General features: G+C 43.4%; 2 protein-coding genes across 6 annotated transcripts in view; one reads left to right on the forward strand and one right to left on the reverse strand.

Annotated features, from left to right (window-relative positions):
• Positions 1-18,916, reverse strand: part of LOC107312793 (uncharacterized) — a 215,635-nt gene that overhangs the window by 103,939 nt on the left and 92,780 nt on the right. The window lies entirely within an intron of this gene.
• LOC107312792 (vascular endothelial growth factor receptor kdr-like) overlaps positions 1-18,916 on the forward strand; it is a 114,419-nt gene that overhangs the window by 63,102 nt on the left and 32,401 nt on the right. For all 5 annotated transcript variants that reach the window (XM_015860500.3, XM_032444344.2, XM_032444343.2 and 2 more), the window contains exons 10-13: positions 332-482; positions 2,558-2,663; positions 10,950-11,058; positions 17,257-17,550. In XM_015860500.3, the coding sequence (XP_015715986.2) occupies positions 332-482; positions 2,558-2,663; positions 10,950-11,058; positions 17,257-17,550 (660 nt within the window). The remainder of the gene's footprint in view (positions 1-331; positions 483-2,557; positions 2,664-10,949; positions 11,059-17,256; positions 17,551-18,916) is intronic.

Genomic DNA, 18,916 nt, shown 5'->3' on the forward strand with positions numbered 1-18,916 from the left:
TGATCTTGCAGTCCCCAAGTGATAGATGTTTGATGGCATAACATTTCTAGAAGCATAGCACGGCCACAACAGCACTTGAAAGCAATTCAGATGAACGTGGTAGGGCTGTGATGTGTCTCTGAAACATCAAAACTAGTTCTTGTGTTCCTCTGTGTATAATACTTTCAGTATCACTGGTAATTGCCCTACAACTTCAGCAGCATCAATAAACAATCACTGTGAGTGGTGGCAGCAAGGGGCTGCCAAACCTTAGGTGGAAACAAGAGCACTGCTGCAGATGTAAAACTTGCCCTTTTGTACTTATTTTGTTGTTGTTGTTGTTTTTCTTCAGAGAGACCCAAAATCTATGAAAAGGAAACGGATTTCGATAAAATCGAGCGGGTGGAATTAAGAAGCAAGCACAAAATCCAGTGCACTGTAAGCGGGAATCCTGACCCGAAGGTTGAGTGGAAGTGGCAGCCCTGCAGCCTCACGGATACACTGTAAGTGCACGTAGGCAGCTCTCACCGTGGGGAACGCACTGCTGGGCTGCTGGCTCCACATCACTTCTTCTTCCCAGTACATCTTGTTTATTTTAATTAGCAGTCACAAGCAGTGATTCCCCACAGATTTCCCCAGCAGATACCTGTTGTTTATGATCTTTTTGGAGTCACAAGCACATTCTAGATTATCAGTTGTGTCAAATAAGCTGAAAATGATGACCAGTCAGACTGGAGATTTCTTTATCTCATCTGCCAACTTTCCTCAGACTTACCAGTGTATTTTCTTATCCCTGTTGGATGCAGCCTGTATGGGTAAGACACAAGATTCCTTTTGAGATTTACGTTCTACAAATAGACACTTCCTTTGTCCTTATTGCTGTATAAGCAGAGTGATCTATGGGGCAGGGCCTGGGTTCAGATCTGAATGGCAGCGTTCCCCTGGCAGTTGTGGGGATGTGGAGGAGTCACCTGTAACTACTCTGGCTGCACTTCAGCTTTGCTCTGCGGTGACAAGGATGAAGGCAGCTTTTACATCTATAAAAAGAAGAAAGCAATTCTAGGACACAAAAGAGAAAACTGCTGGATGGCTCCTTATTTTCTCAATTTCGATGCTTTTCCAAATGCTACAATTGACGGGGAAAAGTGGCAACCTGCCACTGCTGTCCCAGGTTTTGTACCACAGCCTGGCAGCAATGCTGGGTGCTCTGCCCCGGGCTGGGGCTGAGAAGTGACCCACTGTCCCTGCACAAGGAAAGCAGCCTCTCACCTTGCTGACACTTGGCCAGGGAGACACAAGGCAGCGACCTATAGGCTTAGGCAGGACTGCTGGCATCTCTGGTAAGCAGAAGGCACACAGACTGCTGCTCTGGGGTTACTCAAGATGGAGCAGGATGGAAATGCCATAAGGAAATACTATGCAGTCATAGGAAAGACACAGAGATTACATTAAATCTTTTCTAGACCTTTCTGTCAAGGGAGAGAAAATTGGTCTTGAATGCTGAATAAAGCCGGTTCTGAATGAGTGACTCGGTGGTAAAAGACCTCACATAACCCTTGTTCCAACTCCCTGACTCTCTGATCTTATCAATTCAAACACAATTGCAGAGTGGCGTCCACCTCTCCTGGCCTCTGGGGTAGCCTTATCTTTTTCCAGCAGAAGCTGTAGGAGGATTCCTGTGGGAAATGACACAGACCCCACTTCCTTCTGTTGTCTCACTTCCTCTCTCTCCCTCTTTCTCTCCCCCCTCCTCACTGGTGTACTTTGAATCCCTGAACTCTATCATTGTTCCTTATAGTTGTGATGTGATTTGCTTCCTTTGAGTTTTTTCCCTTCATCCTTAAGATAGAATAGTGCCTTGCAGGAAGTCACCCAAGGCAGCTTCTAACGAGGCTGTTTTGAAAGCTATAAACCCTCCCCTGACCCAGGGTGTTAATCATGTGTCTTGCACTGATTTGGCAAAGGCATGGCTGATTCACCTATTAGCTTTCTGCAGTAGTGGCCCTTAGTCATCACCTGTAGAAGTCTATGTGCTCCTAAGCCTGTGTACTGCTAAGCACAAAAAGCCCCATGTATCTGCTCATTTGCTAGAGGGTTGTAGTTAAAGACATTGGAAAAGCTCATTACATTGGATAGTGCAGATGTACACCAGCACAACATGTGCTACATACACATTCTGAATTTTGAAATGCAAGTGCTCAAAACAGAACGTAAAGAGCCATGGTTGCATGGAGCTGGACTCTTAGTAGCCAAATTAAACTCTCATGATGTAATTAGTTGGCTGGTATTTGCTGGTTTCAGTCTTCAGAAAGTCTGGGGGTTTTCCTGGCTGCTCATGTGCTGATCTTTGTTCATCTTTGTCAAGGTGAGTCCTGAATAATTTTGAAATGCTGTGATGATGGAATACAGCAGTTTTGGAAAGAGATAATGACGTTTATCAGCAACAGCTTTTAGAAGGTTTTTTTTAAGACCTAACCCTGCTGCTTAAGAATGACATTGTCTCACTTTGATAACACCTCTTTGCATTATCTGCAGTGCCTTAGGTTCCTAAACACCACTTTTGCTTTTCTACTTCCAGATGCAACCCCAGAGGGCAAAAAATTGTGGTTCAGGAGAACATGTTCATAGGCAACAAGATCGTGAGCATTGAAAACATAACCATGAAGCATGGGGACAAAAGAAAGGTATGTGTCTGATGAAATCTGAGTGTGATCTCTTGGAATAGCAGGGAGCTTTATGGAGGGATGCTGCAATCACATGGAGCTTTCTGCCCATGGTTCCCAAGCTGCTGCTGGTTGTTTGCATGCTTAGAATTCCACAGCCCTGGGATCATTTTCAGCTCTCTGCTGTTTATAAATGCTGGGATTCTGGCAATGATGTCACTTACCCCATTTAAAACTCTCCAAAGACTTTTGGGTCAAAAACCTCTGTCTCCCTCAGTCCCGAGGAAGTCTAAGACCAGTTCAGAGCAAAAGGGGTCCTGTGAAGCACACACAGCTGACAGGATGCCAGGTTGATTAGAATTCTTAGCACTTGGAGAATACTTTGTACTGCTAGCCTTGCCCACTCTTCCAGCAGCAGGAGCTAAGCAGCTGCATGATTCAAGAGGCCAACCATGGCTGGGGTAGCTGCCCTGATGGTGAGTGCCAGGGATCCTGAAGCACCTTCCTGCCTCAGCTTGAGGCGTGGGCACTGGGGACCTCACCCATTGGGGCCCCCAGCCATGGGGCTGAGCTGAGGAGGGCAGGAACATCTCCTTCCTTCTGCATACCCCTCCCCACTCCCCCTGCAAGCAGACGGTACTGGGGCACACTTCTCACATGAGATCCAACAATTTCAGCAATGAAATATCTGCTACATGGCTCCCAGGTACCTGCGATGCTACCGAGTTATACCAATTACACATGTCCAAGCTAATCCTTGAGAAACCACCAAAGCTATTCTGCTCTAGACTCACAGACAGTTGGCTGCGCTTGGAGAAGATGCTGTGCTCTGGCTCTATTGTTTCACCCTTGTTGCACTTGCACAAGACTGTGGCTGTAAGAGTGGTTTTGCAGCTGCATTTGTTTCAGGGTGGCTGTCTCAGATCAATTTGTGCTCAAGGCGGCAAGGTGCTGAGTGCTACAGCTCAGATCCTGGTGTACCTTTAAGCATACAGTAGTTCTTGGGCTTAAAGTTAAGTGCAAAGCTAAAGTGCTTTTCTGGATTGGGTCCAGACTAAATCAGCATCTGGCAGAATCCATGCCTCAGTCATCTGCTCTTTCTCATGGAGACTTTCCAGTTCTAAACCTAATCTGAAGCAGAGCTCTGAAACATAGAAGTTGGGCTGGGGCGGAGAAAATCAGTGTTCACGGTTCACTCCTGAGTTTTCCTCTTGTTGGAGAATGTTTAGAAATTGGATTTATTTAGATAGCATAGTGTTCCATATGTCTTCAATGTGTACTCTAAGAATTTTAGATCTTAGGTAAAAGCAACTATCTACAGAGCTCTCATTGCAAAAATGGGAAGTCAGCGACATGTATCTCCAAACTTTCCTCCTTTTCTAGTTCTTCCTACTTGCAGCAAGGCATGATGAGAGTTCTGTGACTACTGTTTCTGTCCATTTGTACAGCCTGTCAAAACAGATGATCTGGTGTGCAAGCACTCACTACTTTACATCAGTCATTATTTATGTTAGTCCCCATATGAAAGTTAAGGTGTTCACCACTACTGTGACTCAAGAACTATCTGCTGGCTGCTGAATTGACCCACGTGATGGGATAAGTGGGACACCTCAATGACACAAAATGGAATTTTGCTTTGTTTTGCACTTATGCATTTGCACACTCCTCCCACTTCTTCTCTTCATTACTTTGCTGAGACAAACATTTTGTGACATTTTTGTTTGATCACAGACTTAAAGATGAACAAGGTGCTTTAGTAGTACTACAGAGCTCCTGGAACTAGTGGGGCATCCCAAACGCATCCCTGCTCCATGTTGGTGGCTGCTCAGGGATGTCTGAGCTTTCCCCTATCGCCTGAGTGCCGCACACAGCCCAGGCTGCCACTCACAGCACTGCTCAGCCATCCCTGCCCCTTCCTTAGGCTCTGGGCAGACTGAAGTATTCATTTGTTAGACATCTTCAAAAGCTCAGCCCACACTCTTCAACTTAAGCTTTCGCATATTTCATTATTAAAGTTTCCAAAAAATACTTTTTTACGAGTTAGATAATTTTACAGCTCATAATATATTCATTATTTTCATCTCCTGCTGATCCACTGGTTGAAAACACACTCTGAGGCGTTTCCTAATAATTTTTATGTCCTTATTAAGATTTATTCAAAGTAATAAAAGTAGACTTTATGAATCTCAAATTTCAGCACTTTGCCTCCCTGCTTGCATTAGCAGACAATTCCTCTCCTTCCCCCTTACTGGAGTGCAAGGCTATCTGTGTTAGGTGGAGCCTTTAGATAATAGACTGTAATTCAAAAAAGAAAGCGATGAAATCCTATAGCCTTCAGACTTTTCCTTGTTTTTTATCAGTCATTATTCCCACCAGAAATGAAATAGACAGGAAACAACCCAATCCATTCCCACCATGTCCTCACAAGTAATTCATCTACGTTGAGTAGCCACATGAAATAATAAAGACATTGCAGTCTGACAGAGCATGGCTTTTATTGACTGTGCTATGAAGCCGGGATTAGCTGAGATTGGTTATTTTTCCTGTGTGATTTGAGGCTGTCCTATGACAGCCCTCAGAGCAGAAGGTGGAATTTACCTAGTCTCTATGATATTATCTGTTGCTCTGTGTCCCACTGTTCTCTCTCAAAGAACTGTAGCATCAGATGCTTGTTTGTTTAGTGACACTTGAAAAAATTCATTAACTTTTGAGAGTTGCCAGAAGTATGGGAAGGAACCCCCAGAAATTCCCAGATCCAGAATCTTGCTTAAAAACAAGTTTTCAGTGGCGGTGAGGATTTTTCCAGCAGACCAGCAATTCTGGCTCACATCAAGATCTTCAGGCATCTGTTTTATGCAAGTGGCGTGGAAAATTGAGGTCTCTTGTCGTCTTTGTCATCATGATTATTTCATTATCATTCCAAGATACAGAAGTCATCCTAAGGGCTGAGTTTCATTCCTAAAGTAAAGCCTGTGGTTATCACTACCATTAAGAAGTAGTCTGTAGAAATTTTGGACAAGTATTGGTTGAAGCAGTTTCATCACACCAGCTTACTTTTTCTGGTGGTTTTAAGTCAATACTGAAGGATTCATTCTGTGATTTAAAGTGCAATGTAGCTACCTCTAACAACTGTTTTATAATACTAGGTGAAACACTCTTGATCGCATTAATTGCCTGAATTTCCATTTCAAGTTGCAAAGCATTAGCTTGCTATCTTATTTTCTTTCCTGTTACTAAGCTGAACATACTGGTCTGAGCTTGGGGGAAAAGTAGAAAAGAAGAGCAAGATCTATACATAATTCAGTCCTCCTTGGGGGCTTCTCTCCATTCCTCTCTCTCATGTGTATATATGAGAGAATAGCCTGGCAGTGTGGATGTTTCTGCAATAAAATTCATGAATCAATTTTGCTGCTGAAATTCATAACCACTCAAGAAAGTTGATCCAAAAACACCAGGCTTGAACTTCCTGGAGGATGACATTAAAGTAGTGGAATGGGTTTGTTGAAAAATGTGAACAACGCAGTAGAGCTGCTGAATGCCACCTGGGTATGTGCATGTTCCAGGGGACAGCCAGAAAGTCCTGCCATAATGTCTCTTCCACAATACAAGAGAGCAGTTCAGCAGCAGCATATGAGCTGCTCTATCATGGGCAAGGCTTCCTGGGAGAGCCTGGGGCCATAAGAAAGAGTCCTCTCATCCCGCAGGGAGAAAAACTCCCTCTGCCAGAGAGGAGAGTAAACCCTACAAATTCCCAGTCAGCTAGCAGCCTGATCGTCTCACTTGCGCTCAGTCCATCCTTTAGCATGTTTAGAATGGATGAACTAAGAGCATGGCTCAGAATTGTCAGGCAATAAAAATAAGCATTATTCTGTGCCATTCAAGTAGATGGAATGGGAGCTAGCTGAATATTTTCTTTGCAGGATCTCTGGTGAAGTTTCCTATTAATTTCATCTCCCTGCAGCCACCTCCACCCCAGCTCTGCCAGAGTTAGACAGCTGAGAAGTTTTCCACCCGCTTTTTCTGCTCTTCATCCTCGCCCACATACAGCTAACGAAGTGAAAGAGAATTGTTAACTAAAGCCGTTGGAGGGGGAGATTAGACAAAGGAAAGAGAAAGCAAGGAATCTCAAGATATATTAATCTGTGCTGACTCCAGCTTAAAAAAAAAAGGGTCTTGCTGCTCTGTCCTTACTACAAGATGTCTTAAAACACTCACGGTTTAGGGCTGTGGAATGTTATTTGGCTGCTCCTAAAATGGCTTGTTTTTACCAGTTTGGGAATATTACAGTGCAAGACATGTGGACTTTATTGAGCTATTCCATTATGGGCTTTCCAAGCAGCAATGTCTATTTACTTGCCATAGCTGTTCATCAGAGATCAGTCATTTCATTTCTTCTCTTACTGAGTTTCAAATTTGGTTTATTCTTTGATAGTAATTATTTATTAGCTAATAAGCCCTTCTGTGGGCTCGCAGTATTGGGTGGCCTTTAGGTTAAGTAATAGGAAATGGAGCCCTTTACATCCAAATTCAACACAGGCAATCAAAACTGGTTAGTGTCTGAGGGACGTTTAGTGTTTGGCATGCAGTGAGTTCACCGGGTCTCAGGTCAGCTCCCACCAGGAAAATGTCTAGACACTACATCCCAATACTTTGCTGTTAATCCCACTGGTCCCAGTGCAGCCTGCACAGAAGTGAATGGCTGAACAATCACAGTTGGTGTGCCATTTGTGGCAGGGGTACAATGGCAAGGGTTAATGCATTGATTAGTCTGAATTGCTCCTGGTCAGGATATTGTGTGGAAGGTAAACTAAAACATACTGACCTTGAGGCTGTCAAGAGCTCATGTATAGTAATTTCACTGCAGAGATAAAAACGTTTTGATGTAATTGCAGCTTTCTCATCAGTTTCATTGATTCAGATTAGCACAAAGCACTGTGCTATCTGGGAGCCAAGTTTTCTGAGAGGAATGGCTGAAAAAGGTATGAGGTGAGCTCTGCTTTGATTGAGATGGGAGACCACCAGGGGCCCCATCCCACTAAGTTCTTTCTGTGACTGCTGCAGCAAATGCCAGCGTTCTTAACTTTTCTATCTTGGCTCTGAATTCAGAATGGAAAATACTTTGCAGGTGCATGGGCTAAGTACATAAAGTAGATTATCCCCTCGGAATTTTTTCCAGTGCATACTGAAGGTCCCCAAATGCTGGGGCTGTGTCACTCCCCTGAGAGAGAAAATTCTGCTGACAGTTTTCCCTGTTAATAATGGGAAACAATTCCTATGCTCAGTTGCTCGAGTTCAAACTGTTTTCTCATTCAATCAGGCTTTGCATACATTTGTTGCAGTGGGTGTATTGAAAGTGTAGTGGAGGCATTTGGAAGATCTCTTCTTACTTCTACTTCACACTGTGACCAAGCACGGACAAATGTCATGGAGGTGATGCTGGTTTAACTTGGACTGTTTACAGTGACAGGTGATGAAAAACTGCCAGCACATCTGCCTTGTGAATATTAGTTTGTGAGTGTTGTGGTATTTTTTAACTTTTGGGTTAATAGGGTCTTCTTGCCCATGGGTTGTTCTTTACTGATTTGTCCAGATACTACAAAAAGCAGATATTGCTGCTGGCTTCCTTTCGGGTTCATTTTTGCAGAAGCCAGATGAACCAAAGAAGGACTTGGATGCCCTTTGGTATTACATGTGCATGTTCCAAAGCCTCAGACTGTTGAAGACTAAGCCAGGATTGGGGCAGTTTGTCGGCTGAGTACTTAAGTCAAGATGCTGCAAAAATAATTGGACTCCCAGTCCCTGGGATTTACCCAGGAGCACAGAGCTAGAGTGAAAAGCTGATGTGTAATTTCAAAGGAGTCATCTTATTACAAGAAAATCATTCCAAATCATTCATTTCCCACTCTGAATCCACACACAGCTCTCTGGTGGATGTTGCCAGTTTGAAAGCCACATTTTGGAAGATTCTGGGAGAGTTCTCATAGAGAAAACTGAGCATTCTTGTGCTGAGGTGTGTGTCAAAGTGGTGTCCAAGTTTGTAATCATGATTTTGAACGCACAAACAAGAAAATGGCTTTCTCTTTTCCACAGCAGATTTTTCAAAATAAATTGCCCCCAGGCCAGGCTTGTTTCTCTCCATCAATTTCACATCTTTTTTACCTTCACATCTCAACACATATGAGATGAGCTTGGATGATTTCTTGGTATAGCTGTTGTCCTCTTTTTCTGTTTCCTACTATCATGTCAGACTTTTCTTGATTTACACAGAGATGTTGGCATTTGTATGTGCTTGAGCGTATGTGTGCATTTACCTCTGGGCCACCAATTGCAGTTTGAGGCATTGCATCCATTTTTAGGACAGTCACAATATCACCCCTGAAGCTTTGGCCATGGTCCCGAATAGATAATTACATTCCTCTTTGTGATTTGAATGGGCGCTATAGTATTATTCTTGACTTCCCATCTAGAGCTGTCACTTTGCAAGACTAATAGCTGCTAAATAGCTGTCCAAATTTATCCCTTCTGTCCTTGGTGAATCTGTTTCAACATGTGCATTTGTATTGACTTATTCTATTCCCAAATATAAAATTCTAAGATCTAGTAATCACTGAATGATCTTTGTCCCGATTCAGCAGTAGTCCAAAAGGCAGTGTCCAGTGCTTAAAGACAGGAGTAGTGCTCTGAACATGTGCTTGTTAGTAACCTGTGGCACTGGGCCCACTGCTGCAGGAATAGAAAGAGGAGGAACGAGCTGCTTCCCTGGGAGATTTAACATCCAAGTCAGAGTAGTTTTCACATCATAAATAAATCAGAACTGCGCAGCTCTTTCTTTGGTGGACACCAGAGGGAGCTGGGTTTACTGGTCTTCTATTTTCACCCCTGAGTTCATGTGTCCCCATTTTTGGTTAATTTCTGTATTTTCTAACCATGAGAAGTAGATAGTTTTCCTCTTCCACTTACCCATTATTCTGGTGAGGTGAAATGGAAAATGTTCCCCTCTAGAATTTAAAATGCACAGGGGATCAAAACCTTTAAAACTCATTTCCCAACAGGGTTTAAAGTGCCAAAGCTCAGAAAATCTTAAATAACTCAAATAATACATCCCACACAGCTATAGACACATTCACGGTACAGCTTTATGGGGAGTAAAGGAATGTCTTGTATGCATTTGGTTTAGGATATTAAAAAGTCCAGAGATGCTTTTGTGCACTTCAAAGGGCTCTCTGGAGATAGGGACAAATGGCCAGAGGGTGTTATAAGTTTTGATCCTCAAAGTCGTTAAGAGAGGACAACAAATAATGTGATATTTGTTCCAAATGTGAAGGCTCAGGGTTCCTCAAGTGAATGGCTGCAGGGAAAGCAAAGTAATCTTGCAAAACCATCTCTGCCATGGTGGGCTAGATCCTAATTTCTTGCTAGTAGACCAGAGGAAGTACCAGGAGTAATTGAAGCCATGACCTGTGCACAGTCTTCAATTGGCTTGTGATGTTGCATCATAACAAGGAGTGCCATTTGGTCGGCTCCTCATCAGCAAGACCCTACACAGAAGAAGGGGCTTAGAATGTTGAAGAACACAAGTTTTTAAAGAGGTGTATTAATTCAGCCCCCAGGAGAAACTGAGCTGCTTCCTTCTTCTGTGTGGTGGAGCTCAGGACCAGTGCTCCATCCTTCTCACTCATGGACCTCCTCTTTTTTATTCATTTGCCATTGTCTTACCACAAGCACCTTCTCCAGGGTTTCTTTCCGCACTGCACAAGTCCAAAGGAGCCCAGAGGAAGGGTTATGAAACCAAGGTACTTCCAAGGACAATTTAGAATAGTAAGCCGGGTTCCAAAGGGCTGCATCACTCCTTTTTCTGGGGTTATTTCAAAACAAAGCAAATCTCTGTAATGTTCTTTACATCACATCCATACAAACAACCTGCTTCCCTCATAGTGTCCTGTGACCCATGGAAACCATAACTGAAAGGCAGAAAACAGGTGAAAGCGTGGCTCATTTACAATGTCTTGGATGAATTTTTCAGGTCCTTCCCTTTGTTTCTTTGCTGATGTTGTCACACTCAGACCTTGTCTGAGGTGTCATGGGAAGAAGGAGAAGGGGAAGGAATGAGAATGGAAGAAAATTAACTGGGATGAGGTGATGCTAGATGAGAGACCAAAACACTGATGCAAACGTTTGTCTGCTTATGAGCTTCATATGTTACTGGAAGCTCCCTTATTAGTGGTTTTTCTACCATAAATCACATCCTTGTCCACTACCCTCAAACTTCCCTGCTAAGCCTTTACCTTTTCTCTTTTTGCCTGGCAGATTGTGAGCACACTAACAATGGAAAACAGCAGCACATCAGGAATCTATTACTGCGTGGCCTCAAATAAGATTGGTGAAGAAGAGAGGAGCATCGAGTTCTATGTCTCAGGTAAACACCACAAGTGACACTACACAAAACACAGATGCTCATCATATGATTTACCTTAAAGTTACATATGGCTGGGGAATGCCGGTTAACGTTTCTGGGAATCCCTAGATGTTGTGTTTTCAAAGCTCTCCAAAAGCAATGTCCTCATGAAACCTTTAGCAAAAGTTAAGCTAAGTCCTTTGCAGTCTTCCAAAGGCCTGAAGTCTCTCCCTGATTCCAGAAAAGAGCTGGCTTCCAGTTAATTCAGTGAACATAGCAAAGGTGAGCGAGGCCAATATTCAGATCTAATTCAGGACCAGTATCACTGGGGGCTGCGGTGATGTTAGATCCCTGCATGAGCAATTAGCCTTTCCAGAGCCCTTTAAGGAGGGAGGAGGTGGACATGCTTTTTCTCCAAAGAACACAAATCCAAACAAATATGTGCTTAACCTTTTAACACAGAAATTCTTTAGTAGTGAGATCAGGACCTGCATCATGCTTTCAGGAGAAATGGGAGTTTAAAAAAGGCAAAGAATCTGGGAACAGTCTTAGTTCAAGTGCTTACCAGACTACACTGAATCATTTCTGCATTCACTTGCTGGATGAGTGGATGCTGGCTGGAAATATTTGCATCAAAATAGGAATTTTTAGAACAAAGAGTGCAGAAGTGCCCTGGAAGGTAAATGTCTTGTCCTCACCATTTTTCTTCCCTGTGAAGCTAATTGCAGGCTAAGCTCACTTGTGGCAGTGCTTTGCACTACTCTGCCTCTTATATGTCCTCCATTGACTCCATTGCTCTAAAGTAGTTCAGTACCTTGCAAATCAGACTAGTCAACAAAGCGCTCGCTAAGCCTTGTCACCATTCTTATTGCATGGACGTACAATAATAATAATGGGGTAGGGCTTTCACCTCTAGTTACAGCTTCTGTGTGCCACCTCAGTGCCATACGGAGTCAGAAGGGAGTTTTAAGACTCGGGTGTCTTCCAAAGCCTTAACTCTTTTTCATCTGGGAAAAAAGCCCTTGAAGGTTCTCTGGTGAGAAATAAAGCACAGACATAAGAGATCCACAAGATGCCTGACCGACATGGGCTGAAGAGCAGCTATTAATTTCACCCCTTCCAAGGGCAAGTTTTCGTATGGGTTTGTTTCTGCTCTGGGGTCTGTGAGCTATTGTGTTTGGACGGGTTACTCAAAGCAATATGTTCCCAAACTGTACATCGTAATATTTAGGGTCCAAAGCCAATGCTGCAGCAACTGAAGAGGCACCTTGCATAAGGTCACACTCAGAGGGCTGAGATAGTACTTACACCTTATGCAACAATGTTTTATTTTCATTTTGTGCCTTTCAGAAAAGATTCTTTTACAGGAAAATACTGAATTGGCACATTTTTTTGTGGGTTTCTTCCCCCCACAATGAGCTAATATTTCAGACTTTATATTTTAAAATAATCTAGCAGCATCTTGAGACACAAACACTTTAATCACGCATTTTTAATCATGAAGGAAATGAATCCCTAGGCAAAATTGCTGACACTGGTTCTGGTGGAAGCGTTTCATCTTCACCAAAACAGACCACAAGTTGAACAGGGCTTGGGGAGACATTCTTGCCCACTAAGAAAAGACAGGGTTTGTGCCATTGTGGGGAAGAGACAGATGGTAACTGAGCGTGACTGACTTGTGTAAGTGGTGTGTTTAAAAATAGTGTTGTTTATGGATTAGAAAGAAACACAACCTTTCTAAATTTGGCAATCCTGACCCTAAAGTCAGTCATGCTGCAGTTGTACAGCAGCCCCAGACTGACCTGATGCTGGATTGCTCTTACCATGTGGTCTGCTGTTGGAGGGACATGCAGGGAGAAGTTTGGAGCTACTAAGTGGGGCAAGTTCAGAAGCAGAAGGCACCAAGCAAGCTGTGTGTGTAAGCACTGCCAAGGTAGTGAAAGCTTTGCTGTGACAGAAAAGGTGTATGTTTGGCAGAGGTAATATGTCGTTATCATGGATCCTGCCTCAGAATTCAAACTTTCACTTTAGCTGATACAAAACTGACAGTTCAGGAACATCTTGATGAATAGAAAGTGAGAATAAAATATTTTGCGACTGCTAGTTTTTTACGCAGATTGAACCTAAAATCTGAGGTGAAGGCTGAGCCAGACTCTGAGAGCCCATAGATTGTGTGTGAGCCTTCAGGAAAACAACCAGAAAAGGTTCCCAGCAGCTCGCAGTCAGCCACTGCGCCTTGTTCTCTGCAAAGCAGCTGCAAACTGTGGGGCTCCACAATTAGTTCAGCAGTTTGTTGGTTTTGGATACACGATTTCCCTTTCTTTCCTACTGAAGAACAATCTGATGGCTCCTGAATTGCTTTCAAACTTTTCAGCTGAATTCAGGTTAATTAACTTCTCCCTGCTAAGAGATCTGAAAATAATTCAGCAGCCAGACTCTCTTCTTTCCTCAAAAATCTTGTTCCCTAGGTCAGGGTTGAAGTGCTTTGTCAGGACACGGCTCAGGGTTATGGGGAAATTCAATCAGATGTTGCTAAGGCTGCACCTGCTTGGTGTCTTCAGCCAGGTGCTTGCACCTCAGCATTCATTCCTCAGAGATGTATTTATCCTAATGGAATAACTTCAGCAGCCATTTTGTTCTTGCAGTGCAGAGAGACCCCTCAAAAACTCCCACAGACACTAGAAACAGCTCTGGGAACTATTTTTAAACCCTTTTCTTTGGCAGTCAAATTTGTTTCAGTGAAGGGCCATCAGGGTCTGGAGATGATGCTGAAACCAAGCCATATAGGGGGCTAAGGGGATGTGAAACCATATCGCCCAGTGACAATGCTTCCGATTGTCTGCTCTGCATCTTGGAAAGAGCAGCTATGTATTACTGCAGCTCCACAGTAAATCAGATTCTATCTCTTGAGTGATTGTGCTAAATACAACAGAACAGGATCCCACCCGTACTAAACCTCCAAATGTTGTTAGAATATAAATGAATTATGCTAAGAATAACAAATAATGACAAAAGTCCTTTTTCAACCCGTATCTGATTGCAGAAACAACTCAGAAAAATTGAATGAAAAATTTCTACCAGACACAAAATAGTGTGTTACAAACATGAGATAAAAATCTGCTATCAGATATTGGACCAATGAATAAACTGGGACTTTCTTAAGCTGCCACTCTCACTTTGTTTACTCCTGACATGCTTAGAGGATTTAGGAAAGCTCTGTGCTGCTTCAGATGGCAGGGATCTGCCCTCCTATTTCTTACTCTCCCTACATGAATGAGCCTGGCAGAGCCCCCTCTGCTCTGACAGGCATAGGGATGGAATTTGGGAAGGAGCAGGAGTTTTGAATTACACTGATTATTGTGCAAAGCACAGGAAATTAAAACCAATTAATTCCTTGTAAATAGAAATGGAGCCAGACTTTCTTTTGATTTATGCTGACTTTTTACCTTCTCCCAATGGCTCATTTCCCTGTTTTGTCATGGAATCCCACACAGCTGAGAGTGAAATTCACGGCTACTACACTGTAACAGAGTATGAAAGACAGATATGTGCTGATTGCTGATAAAAGAGAAAAGGCCCCACAGAGCATTCTTGTAGCCCATCTTATTGCGAGTCTTATAAAATACTCTATCTGTTCAGAGAGAGGAAGTCAACCAGGTTCAAGATTATGTAAGCAAAGCAGTGCAAGAGGGGAACTTCCTTATAGTGTGCTCTCAGCACTGCAGCTGATCCCAGGCAACCCAGGGAAGGGAAGAACAGAGTGAAGAGCTAGAGAAACTTTTATTCCCTTTTTCCTTCCGCTGTAATGAAAATCAATGAATATTCTATTGGAGCTGAAAGAGCTTCTTGAAAGGCTAAGAAGATGGAAGAGAATAGCACAACTTCCAGCTCAAAATATTCAAAAGTGCTAAATAAAATATGTCCATAGGAGAAATGACAAGAAAAACAAGTGCTTCTGCTGCTCCAAAGAAGTTAAGCTGGCAGAAAGAAAGCCTGCACTGAGGAGGTTCAGCGGGAAGGTGACACTGTTGAGCACCCTTCACTATTTCAGCTTGGGAATGAGAAATCGAAGTGCCAGAGGTCTCTGGTGCCCCTCCTGCACTGGCAGTGCCTACACAAGAAATGCTGTACTCCTGGTGGACTTTTCCCACAGCCACTCATGGTAACACCCTGCAAGGAAATAGGGCTTCGAGTTGTGGGAATTAGTGCTCCTGAAGGAGATCCTGCCTGAGGAACAGAGGAAAGGGCAAAAAGGGCTGCCATCCAAACCACTTTGGGGCAGGGTTTAGTCTGCCTTACAGGCTTGCAGGGCTTCACAGTGTTTTACTCTGGATAGCATGTCCAAGCTCCAAGTTCATCACTTTACCTAGAATCTATGCATTCTTTCTCTGGGATCCAACTCTAAAGATAATTCAATCTGGAGAGCATCCCAGGCCATAGAGCTTCCCTAAGGGTCAAGTCTAACCAAAAACCCATCTGGTTAAGTTCTATGACTGTCAAAGGAGATAATAAAAAAACAATGAGAAAAAAAGCAAGAAAAAGTCAGGTAAAGAGGGCACTTTTTCTCTGTTTTGGCTTGATGGATGTCACAGGGATGCTGCTGTTGCCACATCCCCCTGTTTTCACTGCACCTTAACTCTTCCTGTTTTGAGAATTGCTGTTCACCTCAGACTTTTCCCCTTGTTGATAAGCATCGCGTTGATGTGTAGGAACCACAGGATATCAGACATGGCGATGGATGTGTTACACAGGTCAGCTTGAGCTTGAGCATGCAGCTAGCACTAAGAAAGGGAGCAATTGAGCCTAATGAAAAACTGCATAAAGTAAGCTGAAATTTCATTAAAATAAAGGGAAAATAATTTCCACAGCCGTGGCCTGAGGGGTATCTTCTCTTTTTTGGATTTTTTTGTAAAATATTTCTGGAGCCGATCTTTAAAAATCATGAAGGTTATTGGTTATATTCCGGATGACTTGTGAAGAAGATTTTTTAATCGTATCTGAAAGCTCCTTCAGGGCTCTGTACTTCATAGAATATATAGCGTATTATGAGGCAGAGCAGTTATCATAACATCCTTGCTGTTTATGCCGAATTATAGCTTCAACAGAACTCTTTGCAAGGGTTTGCAGTGTGAGCCCCTGGCCAAATGCCACATCCCATGTGGAATTTGTCAGACTGCAGATGTGATGCATCCTTGCTCCTCTTTAACTGATGTCCCCCTCTGAGTGCCATCCTCTGGAGAAAGCATCTTATTAACAGCTCAGTAGTAAAGCAACAGTCTATCAGATTCATTACAAACAAGAGTTCAGAAGGTAAACCAGAACTAGTATTCCCAAGGCGTCCCACCCCAGTGCCTCACCAGGTGACATTTTTAAAGGATTCTTCCCAACTCCATTTCAGCTGCTTCTGAATCCCGCCCTAACAGACAGAAGAACAATCCCAGGCCACCGTGGCTATCAGTGCACTTCCCTTCAAGTATTTTGGGTGCACAGATCGTGAAACTAACAGAATAAAATGAGCAAAGAATATTTTGCAGACACAATTTAACTGCAGGTTCCTGGCAGCTAACACAGTAATAGGAATTGTCTGTAGGCCAGATTCTGGCAATCTACTCAGAAACATTTTTTTTCTTGTCTTCAAATGGATTCAGTTAGGCAATTCAGGAAAATTGATTTCGTTCTGAAATGAAATGTTACTAAAAATATTGCAAGACACTGCTTATTCATTTGTGGATAGATTGGAATCTGCATCGAAGTGTTGCTGTGCTAACTGTTAAAGCCTCAAGGACTTGTACGTCATTAGACCAGTTCATCCATCTGCAGATCAAGTAAATATCCATATGAAAGAAGAGAGAATTGGGAAGATTGTTCAGTGGCGAAGAAAGTGTTATTTGTGAGAAATGGGAAGAGGTTTCTTTACTCTAATGCAATTACACTTTCAAGCACCGATAGCACATAGAACGAGAGGATGTCATGAACACATTTATCTACCTGGATAGCAGAGCCTCTTGATTAAACTCTCTTAGTTCATTAACTACTTCTATATATAAACTTTCAATTAATTACTTGAAAATGTAATCCCTCTTTGCACAAGCAAATGCGGATCTCATTAAAGTGGCTCGTTCCATTGGGGCTGCTCACTGAAATCCGATCAAGTTGCAAATGGGCACCCAAAGTCATTCTCAATTGCGACTCGATGTCAGATGTTTTCTTTTCCTGCAGATGTGCCGTCAGGGCTGCAGACAGCCCCACAAGTCACAGCCATTGCGGGGAGCACTGCTAAGCTGACCTGCCGGGCCTCCAGGTACATCTACAGCAACCTAGCCTGGTCCTACCCCTCCCTGGGGGCAGCTCATGGCGGCTCTCTAACCCGAAGTGCTGATGCCTACTCCATTTCCCTGACCCTGATCATTGCAAACGTCACAGAAGAGCACAGCGGCCTCTACAAGTGCCGTGCCCAGCACCAGCACAACGGCAGCGGCACGCTGGAGCAGCACACACGGCTACTTATCAGAGGTGGGTGGCACTGTCCTGCTGCTGGGGAAGCGCAAACACTGGGCTACCTCCAGTGTCCCTCAAAGCACATAAAATGTTCCACTTGCTCAGAAAGGTGATTTAAGCAGCCTTTATCTCCCTGTCTCCCTGCTGGGTACAGGTTTAGTCCTGACTGAGGAATAAAGACACTCCTATCATGTTAGCATCAGCATGCCTCTATCTGTTGGAACTGCCCAGGTCTTTGGGGGGCTCTGGGGGCTGCCAGGATGGTACAGACAGCTGGTGTAACCACAGATGTGTAAGGTCAGGTGTACAAACTAGGGATATGTACCACTTGTTCTGGGATGCACTTCATTATAATAGTGTTTTCTTACATGCACTCAAAACTGCATCTCTTATTTCCATGCAAATAATAGTACTGCAGATCCCAGAGCCATGTTTCACTGCTCTGGCTGTAAAGGAGCAGACACCTCCTCCAGCACCACACAGAAACTCACTAAAATGAGTGAAGTTTCTTCAGCTGCATAATAAAGAAAATGAGAGGGATCAACTCAAAACCTTACAGAACAAATGCTGCTGAGAAAGTGCCTCGTGCTTCTAGTGAAGAAAGGTGAAGAAAAGCCCGAAGCACTGCAATAGAGCAGAACTAAAATGAATGGCAGCAAGCAAGGACATAGCAAACAGAGTGCTTTACAACTGAGTTAGGCAGTGTTTTCTAATCTGGCTTCTCCACTCACATTAATGAGTGATGAGACACCAAAGCTCTATGGCCACGAGCACTTGTCACTTGGCACGAATCAGGCTGCGCAGCACTGGCTGCACTCCTGCCCACAAGGCATGAGCACTGCCCCATCACACAGAGCAGAGAAAGGATCCCACGCCGTATGGCAGCATGCTGGCATCTGCCTTGTTCAGAGCCACCTGCCAGCATCACCTGCCATGGAGCACCAGGATCCCTCTGCATTCAGGCAATGCGCTGATCTCTCCTCTGGCAGATATTTTTTTCATTCATTTAGTCAAATTTCCACCTACGCAGACACCTACACATGATGGCTACGAGAAAAACACAGTTAAACTGGGAATACAGCCATGGGAGAACTGCAGTCTTAATCACAGCCTTGTGAGAACTGCTGGGGTCTGCTGTTTGTCTGGCACGTGTCAGAGATGCAGTTTTTCTCAAGAATGCACACGCAAACACCTCTCCAAACCAGCCTTCCTCCCATGGAAACCAGCTTTCAAATAGGTTTTTTTTTTAATGTATGAACGCCCATCAGCTACTCCTTACTGACAAAAAAGAAAAAAATGTGTTTTTTATGCTAGAGATTTTATTCAGTTACTTTCCCACATCTTTTTTAAGTGAACATAATGTATTCTTTTCTATAAAGTG

Source organism: Coturnix japonica, chromosome 4 (assembly GCF_054131305.1).
Source record: "Coturnix japonica strain WE chromosome 4, WE-NBRP24, whole genome shotgun sequence".
Taxonomy (NCBI): domain Eukaryota; kingdom Metazoa; phylum Chordata; class Aves; order Galliformes; family Phasianidae; genus Coturnix; species Coturnix japonica.